The sequence below is a fragment of the Lynx rufus genome, unplaced genomic scaffold (genome assembly GCF_022079265.1).
Source record: "Lynx rufus isolate CCGP_SWC_20201006 ecotype Redwood Valley unplaced genomic scaffold, mLynRuf1.p SCAF_27, whole genome shotgun sequence".
Classification (NCBI taxonomy): domain Eukaryota; kingdom Metazoa; phylum Chordata; class Mammalia; order Carnivora; family Felidae; genus Lynx; species Lynx rufus.
This window is the reverse complement of record NW_025814842.1, coordinates 16092637-16114399: the sequence shown is the minus strand read 5'-3', so window position 1 is coordinate 16114399 and position 21763 is coordinate 16092637. Positions and strand designations below refer to the sequence as shown.

The 21763-nt window shown below is 42.4% G+C and overlaps 2 protein-coding genes across 3 annotated transcripts; one reads left to right on the top strand and one right to left on the bottom strand.

Annotated features, from left to right (window-relative positions):
• Positions 1-1118: 1118 nt before the first annotated feature.
• Positions 1119-18788, bottom strand: PSPH (phosphoserine phosphatase). Of its 2 annotated transcripts, XM_047089472.1 has the most exons (7): positions 18703-18788; positions 9640-9798; positions 8815-8949; positions 8199-8344; positions 4776-4924; positions 2452-2575; positions 1119-1234 (listed from the first exon to the last, which is right to left on the bottom strand). In XM_047089472.1, the coding sequence occupies exons 2-6, from the start codon at positions 9777-9779 to the stop codon at positions 2468-2470; spliced, it is 678 nt and encodes a 225-aa protein (XP_046945428.1). In that variant the 5' UTR covers positions 9780-9798; positions 18703-18788; the 3' UTR covers positions 1119-1234; positions 2452-2467. The 2 variants fall into 2 exon arrangements, with proteins under 2 accessions (XP_046945428.1, XP_046945426.1); XM_047089470.1 differs by lacking the exon at positions 1119-1234 and having other exon boundaries at positions 1799-2575.
• LOC124519312 (cell division control protein 42 homolog) lies at positions 6099-6704 on the top strand. Its single transcript, XM_047089473.1, has one exon. The coding sequence runs from the start codon at positions 6114-6116 to the stop codon at positions 6687-6689; it is 576 nt and encodes a 191-aa protein (XP_046945429.1). The 5' UTR covers positions 6099-6113; the 3' UTR covers positions 6690-6704.
• Positions 18789-21763: the final 2975 nt, after the last annotated feature.

Sequence of the window (21763 nt, the reverse complement as noted above, 5' to 3'; positions counted from 1 at the left end):
AACTTCATGACCCCAGTTCTTAACTATTTTTGTTTACATAAGCAGTGTGCATCAGAATGAAAAATGGCATCACAAGGATAGAAGGCCACATCGCACTGCCAACACTTACTGACTCCTGTCCTACCACAACCACGTACATAGCTCCTGGGAGAGCCACTCTGTGGCTGTTTCCAGCAAATCCAGAATTCAAAAAGCAAGGAAGAGGTTAGGGCAGTTTTGCATCATTTCAGGCTCACCCCAACACAACAAAGAAGGGATTGTGTGTGCTGCTTCTGTGCAGCTTGCTGAGAGCTGGGCAGCCTGGGGGCCCGGGGGCTTGTGCAATTGGTCTAAAAGGTTCTATGTGGGTAGATTTCTCAGCCCAGCAGACTCCCCCGAGCCAAATCCAGTGTGCACATCCTGTTCAGGCCACCGCCCTGTGGAAGGCGGGCTCTGGCAGCCTGGCAGGTAGAAGCAGCAGGGGCTTCAGTCCTCCACCTCCCCGAGGACGGCTCTGCAGCTCACGCACACTGCTGGCGGCAGTTTGCAGCACCGGCAGCCCTGGCACGCCAGCCCTGGCACGCCCAGTCCTGCCCGGAGCTCAGTGCAAGTGCAAGTCCCACAAAACGGCTTCCAGGAGAGCTGCCAGCCAGCAACCTCGACCGAACAACCGCCTCGTTGTCTGGAGTCTCATGTAAATGTTGCCCAACCTACTTCACGTCTCTCCCGGGGCAACTTGGATCTGGAAGGAAATTCGATTCATCTGACTTGACTATTTGGCTAAATAATATCTGATTATTTGGCCAAATAAATTTAAATTATTGTTTTGAAATATACATTTTTTCTCATATAATTTCCTATATTAAACCATTCTGGCCTTTTCTACTTCATTATCCATTGCATGCTTCTTCCTAAACCTCTTTATCCTCTCCCAATTTTCAACCAGGGAGGGTATATAACCACATACTATTGTTTTTAATGTTTATTTATTTTGATGGGTGGGGAGAGGCAGAGAGAGAGAGGGCGAGAGAATCCCAGGCAGGCTCCACACCGTCAGCACAGAACCCGATGCTGGGCTTGATCCCATGATCCGTGAGATCACGACCTGAGCCGAAATCCAGAGTCAGATGTGTAACCAACTGAGCCACCCAGGTTCCCCAATAACCACATAATTTCAAAGCATGTTCTGAAATGTCTCTTTCTTGGTACTGCCCAGAATAAACGCAAACCTGGCTTTCACGTCTTTCCAAGTCATCTGTTAAGAAAGAAATGGTGCATGTAGGCTATTAGGAGGCATTTCTTAATTTATTTAAGGCAAAACTCTGATCTTCATTTGGAATGAGTAAAATGTGTAATTACTTCTTTTATTTCATGCGATGATCAAATATCCATTTTTTAAGGTCACTACTTTTGTTTAAGGCTTTTTTTTTTTTTTTTTTGAGACAGAGAGAGAGAGCACACACACAAGTGAGCAGGAGAGGGGCAGAGGAGAGAGAATCTTCAGCAGGCTCCACGCCAGGCACAGAGCCCAAAGGAGAGCTCGATGCCACGACTGTGAGATCACGTCCTGAGCCAAAAACAAGTGTCAGAGGCTTAACCAACTGAGCCACCCAGGCGCTCCAAGGCTCCATTTTTTTTTAATTTTATTTTTTACATTTATTTGCTTTTGAGAGACAGAGAGAGAGAGAGCACAAGTGCGGGAGGGGCAGAGAGAGAATGAGACACAGAATCCGAAGCAGGCTCCAGGCTCCGAGCTGTCAGCACAGAGCCCGATGTGGGGCCTGAACTCACAAACCATGAGATCATGACGTGAGTCGGAGGAAGTCGGAAGCTTAACCAACTGAGCCACCCAGGAGCTCCAAGGCTCTATTTTCTTTTAAGCCTCTGTAACATTCCCTGTTTGACAAATTCCAAGAGCTAATAAAAGCACATCCAGCCCTCTGCCCAGTGGGAGGGCTGGTGGGGGCTGAGTGGTGACAAGCACTATGCCCTGTGATCAACGGGGTCTCCAACCCCTTGGTTCCTTGCCTGGCTGTTGTTTCTACCCAAAAACGTAAAGGTGCTTGAAATATTAGATACTGAAATACATCACAGGCAGAATGGACAATGCCACAAATCTGTTCTGATACATGGATAACTTTTATTTACCTACCACAGGGAAAACCAATAGTCACCTAAAGCTGCCTAACCCATATTTCCAACAGTGACGGTGTTTAATTTACTATCCACCTTTAAAAGGCTTCAAATAAAATACAGATAGGAAAATACATAAAGAATTAAGATTATAAAACTATCCAGGTAATTAATGGTCATAATAATACTAGGACTGCAGTTAAAAAAAGCAGTTTTCCATAGTTTACTTGAAGTACAGATAATGAGTACCAAATCTATACATTAAGTTGTAATAGACAATTTTAGGCAAACGGTATCAAACTGTGTAACTTTTAAAAATTAACCGAAGTTGTTACAAACCGTATAAAAATTGATATTATTCTTCAAGTTCTCCTAAAAGCTCTACAAAATCAGTGATGTACCATTCAGCGTTGTCTTTTACTTGTTGTCTGATCACATTTCCTCCAAATCCAATGAAAACATCCTAAGAAAGGGGAAAAAAGGAGAGTTAAAAAAAATTTTAAAAGATATAGCGGCACCCTAGGGCAGTAAGTGTTTGAAGAGAATGAACTGTTCTGCAAAGAGAGGTTAAGCCTAGCCTCAAGGGGGTGCCTCCCCAGCTCCCTGGGAGCGTCCTTGAATGAGTCAGTGCAACACCGCTGTCAGTCCAATCAGGCCAGGGGACACTGCAGGCTTCCAGGAGAACCGAAGCCCTCTAAAAACCAATACAATTGCTTACAAAGGTAAAATCCCATCTGAGTTCTAAACTAGATGCATTCACAACTAGGCCGGGCAATCTCAAAGAGGGAAGAATAAAGAGAAGCCTGTAGTGCAGTAAGAGATCCCACTGGCCTAGAATCAGGACCAGAGCAAGTGCCTCCTGACAGGTGCCCTGCGTGAACCTGACAGACCTCCCTCCCAGGGAGGGTGTTATTCTGGGATGAAGCAGATGACAGTCCCAGGATCTGCTGCCAGCACTCCACTTTCCATCATTAAAATTATTGAAGGTTATGTTGTTTCCTTAATTTCTACCAAGTGACACCTTCTTGTAGTCATTTTTAAAATAGTATTTTCTCAGGGCACCTGGGTGGCTCAATCAGTTAAGCACCAGACTCTTGGTTTCAGCTCAGGTCACGATCTCACAGTTTCTTGGGTTCCAGCCCCACATCAGGCTCTGCGCTGGCAGCGTGGAGCCTGCTTGGGATTCTCTCTCCCTCTCTGTCTTTCCCTTCCCACTCACTTTGTCTCTCTCAAATAAGTAAATAAATAAAAATTTAAAAACATAGTATTTTCTCTTTTTCCGCCAGGATATAGACACTACATACATAATTTGGAAGTTGAAAATTCTTTCACTTGCCTTTTCTCTTCATTTTTGTTTTCATACCACATAAGGAGGGAAACATAATGAGATTCTTACCTTCCAGTTAAGTGTAGCCTCCTAACTGAGCCTCCTTTCTGCATGCCAGCACCCGCTCGGGGTCCTAACACACCAACTCATTCCCTCTCTGTCCAGCAGCCTTCCAGGGCTTCCCATGACCTCACAGGGACACCAAAGTGCCTGACACATAAAGTCTTCAGCGGTTGCTGAAGAGAAAGCCCATTCTTGCCAGTTCTTGTGCACTGACCAGCCCAGGTCTGTGCCTAGAACATCCCCACTCTGCTCTGCTGCCTCCCTGCCTCCTGCCCCCCGCCTGGTCACTTCTCCCTTGGGTCCTTCCAGGCCTGCACATGGTGGCTGTTGCCCTTCCTTCAAATCACACATTCCTCTGACCACGTCTGCCAGCACACACTTTCCCTTGGCTCGGTCAGGCCGTGTCATCTTCCAATGACTGGAAGGGTCCTCTGGAATTATAATTTTGTCACCTCTTGACATCAGGAGGGGGAGCTCCCTGATAGAACTGGGCATATGTGACTTCTACATACTCCTCATTGGACTAGTCCAGCATTCGTGACTTAGTCAACCTCGGCCTTGATTGTAAATCATCTGAAGACATCTTCTTATCTTGAATTGACTCAAGTAAGTTAAAAGGATCCAAAGATTCTTTAACCACTTTGGGTTAATCATTTACAAAGACAACTATTTTTAGATCTCAGGAAACTAGGTAGTAAAAAGCTCACCACTACATTTTTGGTTCAGGTTTTCTTAATTTAGTATGAGCTGATAAGGGCAAAGTCCTGCATGAAAGTGACACATTGCTGTATAGCATGTTTCCTAGTCTCAGAAAACAGCATTCATTCAGAAGAACAAAATGCTTTAATACAGGCACGTTATCAAACCTCCAACAGCCTCAGTTCCCTACTCAGTAAAAAGGAGAAGATACTGTATGAGGCAATAGTTCGTCAAATATAAAAAGACAGTAAAATTTTGATTACAGTTATAAGATCTGAATTATTATTTGTGGTATTATTTGGGGAATCGAAGCCAAACCTTGAGCACACACTGGGGCTAAGAGGTGGCAGCCATACCACAGGAACAGGGTGGTAAAGTTCTAGATGGTTTTTTTCAGGTTTGCAAAAAGTCAGTTGACATATTGAGACTGAAGGTGTCTTAATTGTTTTGGTTGTTTTACAGTGACACCTCGATGTTCTTCTCTCTTATCTTACCTAAGCAATCATACCAAGTTCTAAATCAGCTGTTTAAAACAGAACCACAACCAGAGAAAACTAGTACACTTAATACCTACAGCAGGAGGACAGGCTTCCATGTCTGTGGCTCCGTCTCCAATCATGATAATTTTCTTAAAATGAAATTTTTCCTTTAAAAGTTTAATAACTTTTCCTTTCCCACCAGATTCGGCTGTTGGCTGCATCTCATCAAAACCTGCATATTCACCTTAAAAGAGCAGTTACAACAGTGTTAATGATCCACAGAATTCTATCAGTAGGGCCAGCTTTTTGCATAGATGATACCCTCACTTAAATGTCACTGAGAAAGCTAAAAATGGCCCTCAGTGAAGTGACCCGGCCTGGATTTCTACACCACAGCCCCACATAAACAACTTTGCAAATACTTCTTGTTGAGGTAACTCCTTTAAATCATTAATGCCTTGGGGTAAATCAGGTTTATCCTCTAAGCTTTCATAGTTGTAATTCTCAAACCTTGTTGACATGGCAGAACATCATGAAATGATAATACATTAAAATTTTTAAAAGTTAATAAATAATTTCATCTAAGAGGCAATTCCAACTTATATTTGATCAATTTTATTTCTTACAGTAATTAGCACACTCACTCTCTCTTCAGACCCATCCAAAATGTTTTATTAACACATCTAAAATTTTTAAATTAATATTATTTGGTTTTAAGGATGTCAGCCAGTCCTTGACATAACTAGAGACATTATGCAATGATGGAAAACTACAGCTGCAGCTGTGATGGTACACAGAAGGGCCAGGAGGCACTTTCAAAGGAGCGACAGAGGGGCGCCTCGGTGGCTCAGTCAGTTCAGCGTCTAACTCTTGATTTTGTCCCAGGTCATGATCTCAGGGTTCTGGGATCGAGCCCCACGTTGGAGCCTGCTTAGGGTTCTCTCTGCCTCTCCCTCCCTCTCTGCCCCTTCCCATCAAGGCAGCGACAGTGCAGTGACTCACTAGCAAACTCTCCTTCCTTAGCCTATGATTGATTTGAATACATGAGAGCTCTCATAAAACTGAAATATAATGCGAGACAGAGTAAATCATGTGGGAATCAACGTGCAGACATTTATATACAGAGAGATGATTATATGGACACTTATATATACAGATAGATGGACATATATACAGATAGGGACATTTATATACAGATAGATGATTATATGGACACTAAAGCTAGCAGAGATGATGGCCCAAGTCTGTTTTGCACGGAGCAAAAGACCTCAGTCAAGAGTATCCTTTGCCTCAGTATTTAACTCTGATGCTACCTTGCTTAAGTTGCATCCCAACAGACACTACATAAGATACTGGATACTAGGCCCCGGCGGAGAAGCTGAGGTTCTCATTGAATTTGAAATATTTAAAGTGGATACAAAACTGTTTCAGCAATGCAGACAATTAAGTGTGTTGTTGTGGGCGATGATGCCGTTGGTAAAACCTGTCTCCTGATATCCTACACAACAAATAAATTTCCATCGGAGTATGTACCGACTGTTTTTGACAACTATGCAGTCACAGTTATGATTGGTGGAGAGCCATATACTCTTGGACTTTTTGATACTGCAGGGCAAGAGGATTATGACAGATTACGACCGCTGAGTTATCCACAAACAGATGTATTTCTAGTCTGTTTTTCAGTGGTCTCTCCATCCTCATTTGAAAATGTGAAGGAGAAGTGGGTGCCTGAGATAACTCACCACTGTCCAAAGACTCCTTTCTTGCTTGTTGGGACCCAAATTGATCTCCGAGATGACCCCTCTATGATTGAGAAACTTGCCAAGAACAAACAGAAGCCTATCACTCCAGAGACTGCTGAAAAGCTGGCCCGTGACCTGAAGGCGGTCAAGTATGTGGAGTGTTCTGCACTCACACAGCAAGGCCTAAAGAATGTATTTGACGAAGCAATATTGGCTGCCCTGGAGCCTCCAGAACTGAAGAAGACCCGCAGATGTGTGCTGCTATGAACATCTCCAGAGCCCTTTCTGCACAGCTGGTGTCAGCATCGTACTAAAAGCAATGTTAAATCAAACTAAAGATTAAAAATTAAAATTCATTTTTGCAATAATGACAAATGCCCTGCACCTACCCACATGCACTCGTGTGAGACAAGGCCCATAGATATGGTCCCCTTCCCCCTCTCAGTACTAGTTAATTTGAGTAATTGTGTATTGTCAGAAAAGCGGTTAGTACTAGTTTTTGTTCTGTCGTTTCAAAAAAAAATTTTTTTTGTTTTTGTTTTTGTTTTTGTTTAAAAGCAAGGCATGCTTGTGATGACTCTGTAACAGACTAATTTGGGCTGTTGAAGCTGTTCCCGGGGCTCCATCCACTCTGGAGAATAATCTGGGACATTTAGGGGTTTTGTTTTTGTTTTTGTTCTTTTTGTTTTTGTTTTTTTCTTTTTTTGGGGGGGGGGAGTGTGTGTGGGGTTTGTTTTTATTTAGTCATGTTTTTTAAATTCAGTAACCATTGGACAGCCCTTAAGGGGAGGAGGATGGACTGACTCCACATTCCACTTCCTAGATCTAGTTTAGAACACTTGTCCCCCACCTGGTGCTCTTAGGAAGGAGTATAGTAAATGCCTCATTTAATAACATACTCCTTTTTGAAAGTTGCCTTTCTCTCCACCCTTGAGTAGGTCTAGTACTTGATGAAACTCATGAAAGCAGGTGGAACCTGTCTTGCCCCTCTTTTCTAGGAGGCACTCTATATGTGACTGTGACTTTCAAGGAAATTTGTTTGTCATTTGCTGATTTTTTTTTTTGAAGTTAATTTCTAACTTCATTCACTGATAAATGAAGAAAAGTATTGCACCTTTTGAAATACACCAAATGGATTGAGTACGTAATTAAAAAACGTTTTTTTCCCTATCATTGTCTTACATGCTTAGCGTAGATGTCCAGTTTAATAGCGTATGATACGGTGTTCCTAGAACACAGCCAGAGACCTGGTAGATGGAGGAAGCGTGAGGGGTGGTGCTTTAGAAGACAGATGTCTGTGGAATGATGCACATCCTCTTTCAAGTTGGAGGATGGAGACAGACCTGCTTCATGAAGAAGCTGGGGGTGCAGGTGGGGGTGGGGAGGACATTTAACAACGTGGGGACCAGTCAGGGGAATCCCCTTATTTCTGTTTTGCATACGAGGAACCCTAGAGTAGCTAGTTAAGGCTCTCTAGTTTAGTAAAAAAAATCATGGAGTCTTATGAAACTCTTCATAAGTGTTAATGGGGATTTTATCTGCTTATTTTGGTTGCAGTTCCCAATTTTTAAAAATGTTTAGGTAATCTTCTCCGCCTTCCCCAAATCCTAATTCTTGTAGATTCATTAGTGTTGAACCAATGCTTTCACATGTCTCAATTCTTTGTACATGCGTTCTTTTCAGATGTATTAAACAAACAAAAAACCCTTAAAAAAAAAAAAAGATACTGGATACTAAAACTGATGAGAAAGGGAAATGACACCATTAAAGTCTTACCATTGAAGTAGAATTTCAGCCTATTGGCAAATACGTTGGTTGATGGGATATTGAGCTTGGAAGCAACATGCTCCACAATGCTCCTAAAGCCACCAGATATTAGGAAAACCTGAACATTTCGCTCTTGCAGGCGACTTACCAGCTCCCTGCAAAAAAGAAATATAATATACCAGACCCTGATTATATAAAAGAAAAAACATGAAACATGAGGAGAAAACTAAAAAACATCTTTTTCTCCCAAATGCATCTGCCCAAATACATCACATAAGGTATATCACCTGGTGAATTATAATGTTTTATGAATGTTTTTCTGAATGCACTTGGAAATTAATAGGTAGGGCTGGACTGCTTAGGAAACCATCCCACAAGTCTCCTCAGCCCATGAACCTAGAAACGCAAAATGAAGAGGAAGCTTAGGCTCTCCCTGGGGAGCAAGGAAGGGCAGATGTGGGCAGACGTGAGCAGACGTGGGCAGAGCCAACCAGCCAGACAAGACCACAGGCAAGAGCTGAAAGAACGAGACAGAAGGAAGCACTAGAGCAATGGTGAGAGATTCTCAAGAGGACATGCCCCCAAACACAGGTGCTGACAGAACCCAGACCGGGGCTCCTCTTACCTTATGCCAGGAGTCAGGTGGGGGGGGTGCTCTGCTATGAGCCTTTGTACCTGTTCCCTGGAGGGCTGGATCAGCGCTAAGCGCTCTGTGAGGGCAGCCTTGAAAGGCACTGCCCCACCCATGGCTCGCCGTGTCCTAGGAGGAAGACCCAACAGTCAGGCCAGACGAGTCAGATGTCCCCAGAGTTTACATGCCCAACCTCCCCAGCTCCTCCAAAGTCCACCCAGGAGGAAGGTGCTACCGAGAGCTCCACCATACAACACGCATGCTACGATGCCGTGAGAGCGAGGCCTGGGAATAAACATATGGAAGGTTTGTTTGAGAATCATACTAAGATTTTGCAGCCACGTCTCACATCAAATGCAGCTGAACATGAAATGGTCCGTGACCTGGTGACTGTAGGCAGCAATAATACTGCAGGCATAAACTGAGAGACTCTGAACCAAAACTAGCTTTCTAGCAAACCACAGAGGCCACACTTTCAACCATGACACAAAGCACTGGACACATGGTGATCCCCCACCCCGTCATCTTCTTTGGTTAGTTATGGTCATCGTTCCTCTGACCGAGCTAAGAGCATGTCACCCATATTTATTTGTCAGGGGAAACTTTCCTTTTTCCATAAATATTTGTATAAATGGATGATTGGATAATGTACACTAGTGAATTCAGTTGTAAATGATGGAAGAAGCAGCTTACTGCCCATGATTTATAGCCAGGGACTAAAAATCAGAGAAATGTGGCTCTGGTCCTACATGTTGTTGAAACGTCACTCTCTTTTGCAATTTTTTATCATTTCATAAAGTGAATAAATACTGTTCCTACATTTCTGACACAGCATCCTCAACTCCACAGAATTTGGCTAGCTCATCAATTCCTTCTTCTCTGATGACTGTGCTATCAACATCAAAGCATACTGCATCAGCTGAACAGAAAAGTTTCCTCAACTCTGAATGGGAGACCATCCTTGGAAGAATTGTTCTCCTATAAGAGAAAAAAAATAAATATACTTAAAGACTCATAATCATAAAAAAGATCCAATTTTGCCCATTTATGCCAATATACTTTGATTCATATCAAAGTCGGTGTATCCCTCATAAACATGGACTCACACAGACTTATTTGTTGTTTAGTACAAAATAAGCACCTTCTAAATGTCAGGTCTCAATGAGTGGGACCAAACTCTTCTCCCAGGAACTCAGTCTAGTGAAATACCAACTTATAAATATATTTGATGTTCAACCATATTCAACTCTTTTTGCCCTAATAATTATAGCAATAAGGCCAAGTGCTAAAGTGGAAATGTGCATAAGATACTGTGGGCACACAGAGAAAATGCTTTTAACCTTGCCTATGTTATAGGGATTCCAAGGGACATAGTCATTGGAGCTGAATCATGAAGAGTAAGTGGCCTGAGTAGGTTCTCAAAGGGCAGGGTATCAGCTTGGTGTGTGCTGGGCATGGGGGGCAGGGAGATAGAGGCAAGAAGAGGAAGTAATGATGGTAGAGAAAAGAGTAGGGGCAAAGGCAAGGAGAAAGAATGATGGATAGGGGTGCCTGGGTGGCTCAGTCGGTTGAGTGTTGGTTGACACTTGATTTTAGCTCAGGTCATGATCCCAAGGTTGTGGGATAAAGTCCCGCATTAGGCTTCACACTCAGCTTGGGATTCTCTCTCTCTGCCCCTCTGCCCTGTTCGCGTGCATGAGCTCGCTCTCAAAAAAAAAAAAAAAAAAAAAAAAGATGATGGATAACATACTGGAAGCCTCCCAATGGAGTCCAGCTACCAGGTGGTGCACAAAGGGGGGCCCTGAGCCAGGCTAAGGAGTTTGGATTTTAACACCTAGGTAATGGAAAACCTTGAAAGGCCTTTGCCTCCACAGAGAGGTCAGAGCTAAACTACACATCGGTTAGTCACCAGAGTAGAGGTGGTAATTGAGGGCATGGCCTGATGAAAGTCACCAGAGAGTGGAAAGCAGGAGAAAAGAAGAGGGCTGAGGACAGAGCCCACAAGGAACAGAAAAGGTTAGATCAGGAGCCTGGGAAGGAAAATGAAAAGAGATCAAGACTCACTCACAGGAAGAGCCCCGAGGACCACTGTGCTGCAGAATCTATGGGGGACAGAGTTTCAAAAGGAATTTTGCGGGTTTTTTACTTTTTAAGAAAATCACTGAACTGGAATCTTGAGGGTGAAGGGGATCCTAGAGGTCACCTAGACCAGTCTCCCATCAAATATGTCATGTACGAGGCCACACAGATGATGCAAATAACCTATATTTAGAATAGATGCCGGCTAAAAACAGACTCAAAGGAACTGGCCAACCTACTTCATAACTGATTTCTAACCAATGCATCTGTAAGAATGATCCAGGTCAAAGCTGACCTGCGGGGGAAAAAATCTTTTCAGCCAAGGGCTGGCAAACTAGAGCCAGCCCGTTTGGAACCCTTACCAAATAGGAAACAGGAGTTTCACTGGAGACCCAGTAAGAAGGGGAAAGAGAAGGCAAATTAATGAATCCAGTAAGACAGTAGAGTATTAAACTAAACTAACATCAGCCTCGATGTGAATGAAGTTTCCATTAAACAGGAAACTTAAAAATACATGAATACTAAACATGTATACTATTAATTATCTGTAATCTCTTTTTCTACCACCATCATGCTCCTGTTCAAGCAGATCCCTCACCTCAGAGGACTGACTTCCCAGGTTCACATATCATCCCCCCTGTGAACTGGGCTCCTTTGCTGGCTGCTTCTCTTCCGTTCTCTTACCGATGCAACAACCCATGGTCCACCCCTGGTCTTCTCTAACCCACCCGCTCCCTCAATGAATTCATCCGGGCTTGTGGCTTTAAATGTCATCTCTATGACAGTAACTTCCAAATATACACCTGGACCCCAGGCCTCTCTCCCAAACTCCAAACTCCAACCACCTTCCTGACCTCATTCAGGTGTCTGGTAAACATGTCTAAAACTGAACTCCTGATCTTCTTGTCTCCCCAAAACGGCTATTCTTGCACCTTCCTTCTCTCCCCTGATGGCAACTCCATTTTTCAGTCACCCTCGACATTTTTCTTTCTCTCAAAACCCATATCCCATCATTCAAGAAATTATGTTGGTTTCACCTTGAAAGCCTAACCAAATCTGACCACTTCTCACACTATCCACTGCTATTGCTCTAGCCTGGGTTACGAATATTTCTTGCCAAGACTGCACCAATAGCCTCCTAAAAGGTCTCCCGTCCCAGTTTTTTGTTCTTAACATAACAGCCAAAGTAATCATTGTAAGCTATAAACCAAATTATGTCACACTTACTTCTAGCTCAAATTCCTTCAATGGCTCCTCATTTTATTAACAGTAAAAGCCAAAGTTCTTACAATCACCTATAAGGTCAGCCCCCCATCCTGGCACCACTACCACCACCGCTGCCTCCCCCCCATTACATCTCTGACCTCACTTCCTACTCCTCCCCCTTGCTCACTCTGCTCCAACCACACCAGTCCTCTTGCTGCTCTGGAAATACACTAGGCAGGTTTCCCACTCACGGCCTTTGCTCCAGATGTGCCCTTGGTGGGAATGCTCTTCACTCAGATACCCGCTTGGCCAAGTCCCTTATCAAGAGTAAAAAATAATGACTCTTTTAAAAAAGTGATTGCTCAGGGGCACCTGGGTGGCTCAGTCGGTTAAGTGTCTGACTTTGGCTCAGGCCATGATCTCACAGTCTGAGTTCGAGCCCGGCATCGGGCTCTGTGCTGACAGCTTAGAGCCTGGAGCCTGCTTCGGATTCTGTGTCTCCCTCTCTCTCTGCCCCTCCCCTGCTCGCACTCTGTCCCTGTCTGTCTCTCTTTCAAAAATAAATAAACATTAAAAAAAAAAAAGAGTGGGGGCACCTGGGTGGCTCAGTCAGTTAGGCATCCAACTTTGGCTCAGATCATGATCTCACAGTTATGGGTTCAAGCCCTGCATCGGGCTCTCTGCTGACAGCTCAGAGCTTAGAGCCTTCTTTGGATTCTGTGTCCCACTCTCTCTCTGCCACTCCCCTGCTCGCACTCTCCTTCTCTCTCTCTCAAATATGAATAAACATTTAAAAAAAATTTTTTTTTAAAAAAGCGTTTGCCCAAATATCACCTTCTTCCATGAGCCAACCCTTGACCACCTGTTTATCACTGCAACCTCCTCTCCTTATCCTTAACCCAACCTTACTAATCTCCCTCACTATGCCTTACGTTTTCTTTTTTCTGTAACATCTATCATCTTCTAACATATGATAAAATGTACTCATGAGGCATCTGGGTGGCTCAGTTAGTTAAGCATCCAACTTCAGCTCAGGTCATGATCTCACAGTTCATGAGTTTGAGCCTCACAAGGGGCTCTTCGCTGTCAGCACAGAGCCCACTTCATATCCTCTGTCCCCCCCGCTCTCTGCCCCTCCCCCACTTCTCTCTCTCAAAATAAACTGTAAAAAATGTACTTATTATGTTTATTATGTATTGTCTATCTGTCCTCATTAGTATGTAAATTTCATAAGAATAGGCTCTTTATCAGCTTTGTTCACTACTGGATCCTTAGGACTGAGAACAGTACCTACAGTACCTATAGTAGGGCTTAATAATATTTGTTGAATTAAGTGAAGAAATAAAGCTCAATGCCATCTTCACTATAGGGTCTTCCCAGATTCCTCCGGGCTGGAAAAGATTTCTCTCCAGAATTTCCACAGTACTTAATGTAGACCTGTTTCCAATATATGAAATTCATAATATTCCTACTTATCTTAGACTTACTTATGTGCCTGTCACCTCCACTCCTGGATTGCAAGCTCTTTATACTAAGATCGAAAATTTTCTAAGACCCCAATTTAGGCCTCTTTTGAGTAGATGCTCAATTAATTTCTGAAGGTTGAATAAATAAATGAAATGATATAATTGTGAATTACATACCCTCAACTATTTAACTTTTTATTGTGCAGAATGTCAAATACATACAAAAATAGAGAAAATGAATACATGAATTCCATGTATGCATCATCCTGCCTCAACAATCATAGCAAATCATGCCTCATCAACAACCCCACTAACAAGGGTTCTGTACCCCAATTCCAACATGGGTGCGTTCCCACACATTGAAGCAATTCTTAGACACCAGTATGGTGTCTCCTATAATTCAACTCTATTCTGACTTTATCTATCCCACAGATAGCATCAAATCCCATAGGTTCAGTCCCATAAGACTGAACCTTCCCCACCACACACACACACACACACACACACACACACACACTTACGACCCCAATGCCAAGTACAGGTTGTCACCCATGCTTCTGACCAACTGCTACACACTGGAGGTTCCAACAATCCCCTCTTTGGGTTTGATTAATTTGCTACAGTGGCTCAGAGAACTCAGAGAAATATTTTATTTACTAGATCACCAGTGTATTATAAAAGGGTAGAACTCAGATGGAAGCAATGCACAGGACAGGGTTTGTGGGAAGAAGCACAGAGCTTCCATGCCCTCTCTGAACATCCCATTCTCCCTGCATCTCCATGTGTTCACCAACCCAACCCAGAAGCTTTCAAAACTCCATCCTTTGTGTTTTTATTTGTTGTGAAGTCATGACTGATTAAATCATTGGCCATTGATGACTGAGCTAGATCACCAGCCTTTCTCCCCTCCTTGGAGGTCAGGAGGGTGGGACTCAAAGTTCCAACTCTCCAGTCACCAAGGTTGGCTCTGATGGCAAACAGCCCCATCCTTAGGTGAGGTCCAAAATTCACCTCATTAACATAGGAAGAAACACCAGACTAAAAGTCACCTCACTAACATAAGAAAAAACACCTTTATCACTCCCATCACAGGAAATTCCAAGGGTTTTAAGAGCTGGGAGCCAGAGATGAGGACAAGAGCAAATATGTTTCTTATTATAAATCATAATATCACGCCCAAACACTTCCACCTTCCCTCGTTATCTCAAAGCACATCATATCATTTCATCCAAAATATTTCAGTGTATATTTCTAAAAGGTAAAGACTTTTTTTTAACATGGCTATTACATTTTAATTTTAAGTATACTACTGTACCTGACTGTACCCAGGTTTGTCTTCTGAGGAATCTAGAATCAAATCAAGTTAAGACTTAATCATATCAGACCTAATGATGCCCTTGCTAATCCAGTCCCCATAATTAGCATATAAATTAACCTAATGTCTCTCTTATTCAAAAATTTATGCCCTTCATGATTTGGATCCTATCTATTTCACCAATCTATCCCCCATTGCTTTTCTCTCCCAAGAAATACGCACACACACACACACACACATATACACACAACTTATGCTCAAGGTATACAGAAGATGTCTTGTTCCTTAAATGTCAGTTTTTTAAACCTCTATGCCTTTGCAAATGCCAATCCCTCTGTCTGAAATCACCTAAGTCCTCATGTCCAGTGGGCAAATTCCTATTTATTATTCAAGATGCAGATTAAATAACCTTCCCTATACTACACTATCTCCTTCCTATTCCTTCAGAGAATTAATTAGTCACTCCCATTTCTCTCCTAAGATGGGAGTTCCTTCAGGGTAAGGACCTTGACTGAATTATCTTTCATCTCTGTTTCCAGGACCCACCAGGTGCAAAATAAATATTTCATTAATTAAATAGAGTTGAATCTAAGAAGTTATTGAGTACTCAGCAAGAATTGAGTAGATTATTATCCTCAATAAAACTATCCCAACTTAGAGTGCTATCAGCCTAAAATTAAAATCCTTGAGGTGACTGGGTGTCTCTGTCAGTTATGTGTCTGACTCTTGATTTTGGCTCAGATCATGATCCACGGTTCGTGAGATCAAGCCCTAAGTCATATTCTGCACTGACAACACAGAGCTTGCTTGGGATTCTCTTTCTCCTTTCTCTCTCTCTCTCTCTCTGCTTCTCCCCTGCTCATGCTTGCTCAATCCCTCTCTCTCTCTCAAAATAAATAAATAAACTTAAAAAAATTAAATTGGGGCACCTGGGTAGCTCAGTTAGTTGAGTATCCAGCTTTTTTTTTTTTTTTTATAATTTTTGTAAACGTTTGTCTCTTATTATTGAGAGACAGAGACAGAGCACAAGCAGGGATGGGGCAGAGAAAGAGGGGGACACAGAATCCAAAGCAGGCTCCAGGCTCTGAGTTGTCAGCACAGAGCCCAATGCGGGGCTTGAACTCACAAACCGCAAGATCATGACCTGAGCCGAAGTCCGACGCTTAACCAACTGAGCCACCCAGGCGCCCCGCGTCCAGCTCTTGATTTTGGCTCAGGTCATAATCTCCAAGTTCATGAATTGGAGCCCCGCATCGGGTTCTGCGCTGACAATACGGAGCCTGCTTGGGATTCTCTCTTTCTCCCTCTCCCTGTGCCCCTCCCCCATTCTCACTCTCTTAAAGTAAATAAAAACTTTATAAAAATTAAATCAAATCAAATCAAATCAAAATCCTTAACCAGCAATGATGACTATACTCTAACCAATAGAACAGAATGGACATCGTATATTCTGAAGCTGGAAGAAACCTCAAAGCCATCATCTGGGTCAGATCCCATGCCTTTCTCCAAGAACGATATTAATGTGTCCATTTCACAAATTAACAACTAGAGGTATAAGATACTTAAATGCTTTACCCAAGGTCACACAGCTCCCAAGTGATGGCTAAAAAAACTAAAACTTGGATCTCAAATGCACAAAACAACATAAAAGATGGTGAATAAATAAGAGGTGGATAAATTAAGCAGAACTAAATAAGGTTAAACATTTGATAAGAACCTACGTGGATTCAGGAAATGTCAGAGATTTTCATCAAGAATTCAGACCAAAGTTCTGCTAGCTGGACAACACAATGGGTAATGATTCATTAACAGTGAAAGAAGAAAGTCTGCACATTCTTTGGGAGGCCAGTAGATAGAAACAGGTTTCATAAATCATCAAATTTCCACCAACCCGGGAACATCAAGGAGCTTCATATCCCACTCTCTCTGTGGCTCAGTAACCACTCATTTGGCTCTGGTCCAGAGGGAACTGATGCAATTCATATCACATGGCTAGGTAGGCTCATTATACAAGCCTAGAAGACAGAAGTCTATCAGCAGAGGAGTGGTAGTTAATGCAATGCAATCCCACCGAGCATAAGAGAACCAATCACATGCAAATAGAGGGAAAGCAAGGAACAGACAAATAACATAAGAGGAGCTAAAAGGAGATAAATGGGACAGGCCAAAGAACCTTTTAAGACTGTGCATGAGGTAGTACAATGTCACTAAGAACAGGCAATACTCCTGAAAATGACTGACCGGCTCCTGAAGCCTCAAAACCTGTACGACCAAAGCCAGTCCACACTGCCACCCTGTGCCTAAGCCTATGACCTGAGAAGTACACAATGGGCACCATGTTCAAGAGGCTACCAGTCTCACTGAGATGATCAGACAAATCATTATTGTTTGTGTTTGAAAAGTCAGTGACTTGAGCCTCTTCTTGACCACTGATAATAGCAATAGCTTCAGCCACACCATCAGCCTCAGATATGAAAGGAAACACACATTTCCTCAAATAAATAAAGTAAGGACTGATTTCCATATCCCCAGATGAACACTAGTCCTGACTTATGACTCAGAAGCACCGAAAACTGCTTCCTGGATTGTACTGTGTACCAAAGACAAAGAAAATAGGATGTTTGAGACAAAAGTCACATTGAATTTACTTGGAAGGCTGGTTCTTTCTCCACGCCCTCCCTAGAAGACACAGCTGGATTATATAACCTTAACTTTGCCCCACAGAATGCTCATGTCAGGGGATATGCCCTCCAACCCCTAGGATTACACAGATTTGGCTCCCTACTTAGACCTTAGAACAAATGGCCAGCACTGTAAAATGCCCTGCCTCCTTGTCCTTCTGGCTGCCTGTTTTTTCATGGTCTCCACCAGGAGTGGCTCACAATTCACACTTATTCAAATTTCTCATAGCTAGAGGGAGGAAAAATCTGCTAAGTTCAGGTGCTTCAAAGTAAATTGTGTACATTAGAATTTTACACACAAAAAAATCATTGCTAGAGAATGAACTCTGGATCCCTCACATCTGGCCTTTGTGGGGAGGGGAACAGGGCTGGAGGTGGAAGAAATCCTAGCAGAAGGGTATGTGCTTTGACATGGCAGCTCCCAGGCCCAGTCCTGAGCAATGAACCACTGCCCTTCTGCGGGTCAGAACAGGTCTCCTGTCTGCCTGACCCCAAGCTGGTCCATCTTGGGGAAACATGGGGCCAATGGTAAAGAAGCCTCTGCTGACAACCCCTTCTCACCCCCAGCTCCAAAAATACAAAAGTATATTTTCCTTCAGGGCCAGCCTTAGGAGCTCTGATTTTGGATAAGAGGGAAAAACCTCTCCACAAATACTCTGTTTGAACTTCTCCATCTATGTATCCCATGAGAGGCACCCAAGATCACCTTCACCAACTTACTCTTTTGTTAGGATTGACCTCTTACCTTCACTTGTGTAAGAACAAATACAAATTGGTACAGAGGTTACGGAGGTCAAGCACATCCAAGAGAACAAAACTTACTAGGCTTAAATGGATGTCACTTTTGGTAGGAGGGGTGAGTCTGTTTCAGGCCCTCTGGGCACTGCAACAATGCACCAATGGATCCTGAGAAGCTTCTGGATCAGTGAAGAGTCAAAGATCCTCCAGTAACTAAGCCTAGGGTTCCTGGCGAATGCATTTATGATTAAAAAAAAAAAAAAAAGGAACTGCTATACTGGGGAACCTGAGATTTTATGCACCCCACATACATTATAGTGCACAATTTTATTCCGGTGAAGAGGAAACTGATCACTGATAAACAAATTAACAGCAACAAAAAACAAATCAGACTCACGTTTCTCCAGTGCTGGATTCCTAGGAAATGACACTCTTCTCTTCCTGCTTCCTTCCTGAATAAAAATGCAGCATAAAGTTCTGACTACAAATTTCTTTATGAGATCTTGGGAGTTCTGCAAGAGCAAGAGCCTAGAAAGAAAGAAGAAGGAAATGAACATCAAGGTTCAGACTCAAGAGAAGAAAGAAACTGTCTAGCTTCACTCTCCCAGCTGGTAGGACTGGTACAAAGACGGGTCAGATGCAAAGTTCCCTAAGACTGCTTCCCTTGCAAGACGCTGGACTTCTGCCTCCTTTCAGGACTGCAGAGGAGTACACACACTTTTCTCTGGCTTTGATTCTGCAAAAGCTTCAGGTCTGACAGGAAATCACCTACACCAGATCAGCAGAACACAGAGGCAAGGGAAGAAAAGAGGATCTATTGAGAGAACAAAATGCAAACACAGGGAAGCTGACTTAGGTACATTAACAGACTACAAAACAGACCCAGCTGTCTTCAAAACGAAAAGACAAAGTCTCCAATATTCCAAGAACAGTCACAGAAAAGTCTGGCTGCCCAATAACAAGGGAACAAAGTCAACAATTTTGAATTAAAATCCTCATAATCAAAACTGTAAATAGAAGTATCTCGGTTGAGCATCCGACTCTCGATTTTGGCTCTGGTCATGATCTCAGTTTGTAGGATGGAGCCCCCGAGTCAGGTTCTGCACTGTTTCTCTCTCTCTGCCCCTCCCCCATTCTCATGCACACACGCTTGCACACACTCTCTCTCAAAATAAATAAACATTAAAAAAATAACCTCATCAATTTTTAAAAAGTAGACAACAATGCTAAATCTCAGAAGAAAAAAGATAAAAGAAATAAGACGAGTCAAGAAAAAGCAAAGAGATTGAAAGGGAAGGCTCAAAATACAGTCCTTACTGAACTCAAAAAAGGTTGTGTTCCCTTTCTCTCATCCAAGTTTTTTAGTTAATTTCAAAAACAAAAAGGAATGTGGCTTCCATCATGCCCCAGCCTCTCCCTTACTCTAAGAAAAGACAGCTGCCACATTGGTGGTGGCCTATGGTGAGGCCTGTGTGGCAGAACTTAAGGGGCCCCCAGCAAACAGCCAGAAAGGAACTGAGGCCCTCAGTCCGACAACCCTCAAGGAACTGAATCCTGCCAACAACTATGTGAGCGGGCTAGGAAGCAGATCTTCTCCAATACAACACTAGGTGAGTTCACCTTGGCCAACTGTGACCGCTTAAAAAATCCTAAACCAGAACCACCCAGCTAAGCTCCTCCCAGAATTTTAACCCCCAGAAACTGAGAAAATAAATATTTGTTGTTTTAAGCTCCCAAGTTTGGGGGTAATTTGTTATACAGCAATACATAGCTAACACAACAGCTTTGAGGTAGGCAAAACTTTCTTAACGCCCCAAAAACATGAATAATGAAAGGAAAACGTGATAGAATGAACTTCATCAAGATTAAAGCTCTTCAAAAGCTTTTTCATGATAGAAAAAAAAAGAAAGAAAAGGAAAAGGCAAGCCACAGAATGGGAGAAAATGTTTACAGTACACATATTTGACAAAGCACTTGTATCCAGAATAAAGAACTCTTACAACACAGTAATAACACGAACAACTTATAATAAAATATGAACAAAATATTTGAATAGACATTCCAAAAAAGAAGGTATGCAGATAAACTCAAAAGGCAAATGACTAAAACAAAAAAGACTGCACACACCAAGTATTGGTGAGGACCTGGAAAAACTGAACTCTCTAATACACTGCTGGCAGGGATGGAAAATGGTACGACCATTTTGGAAAACATTTTGCAAGTTTCTTAAAATAAACACATACCTACCATAAGACTCAGCAATCCCACCCTGGAGATTTATCCAAGAGCAATCAAAGAGCGCTTTATTCGTGAAAGCCCCAAACTAGAGTGTCCATCAACAGATAAGTGGATGAATAAATTGTGGTATATCCTTACGATGGAATGCTACTCAGCAACAAAAAGGAAGGAATTAGTGCTGCATGCCAAAAATGGGGATAAATATAAAAAACCTTTTATACCAAAAGAAGCCGGACACAAAAGAACATAATTCCATTTATACAAAACACTAGAAAATACAAACAAATGCTACAATGACAAAAATCAGGTCAGCAGGGCTAGGGGTGGGGAGATCTGACTGCAAAGAGGTTTTAGGAAATTTTCAGGGGTGACAGAAGTGTTATATTGTGCTGGTGATTAAAAGTGTGTATGCAATTGTCAAAATTAATCAAAATGTACACTTAAAGTGGGTGCATATTATTGCATTGAATTATATATCAAGAAAACATTAACTTTAAAAAATTATTAGGCATGAATCAAATTATCTGAAAACTTAAAACGTCCTGACTACTTTATTTCAGCAACATGAAAGTGATAGCACTATTATTATATTGAAAACCTACCAGGTAGATGTAATAAAATCTAGAAATCTGCATTTTATCATTTTCTTCCCCGATCCTCATTCCAATACCGGTCAGTCAAATATTTAAAGAGTAACTACAATATGCAAGTCACTTATAAAGAAAACATAGTAAACAAGTTTAATGAATGAATGAATTATTTAATTCCCAACTGAAGTTGTACCTTTACAACAATGTAGCTGGTAGGTACTTACTTAAAATTCTAATTCTGATGGGAGAGAAAATGACAAAGTCAAACACTGCAACACTAAATTTCGGAGATTTTCCTAATCTTGTACTGATGACTCTCCTATGCAGGATTGCATCATTCATTCATGCCGTTTGGTAACAGTGACATAAAACAAGGGAAAACTACTCAAAAGTAAATTGAGGAAAAGAAAGTCTTGAAATCCCATGAACCATTTTACCTACGCCGATTAAGAAAAACACACGTAGAATCAGAGGCCCTGGATGTGGAAAAGGAAGGCGGGTAAATCATAAAGTTGGGCACACGGAGAGATAAACACATGCCCAGACTCACCCGGGCGCTGCTGCTCCTTCCTGGGCCGCCGCCACCGCCTCTCTGGCTCCCGCTGCTGTAACCTTCCGACTGCAGGGGGG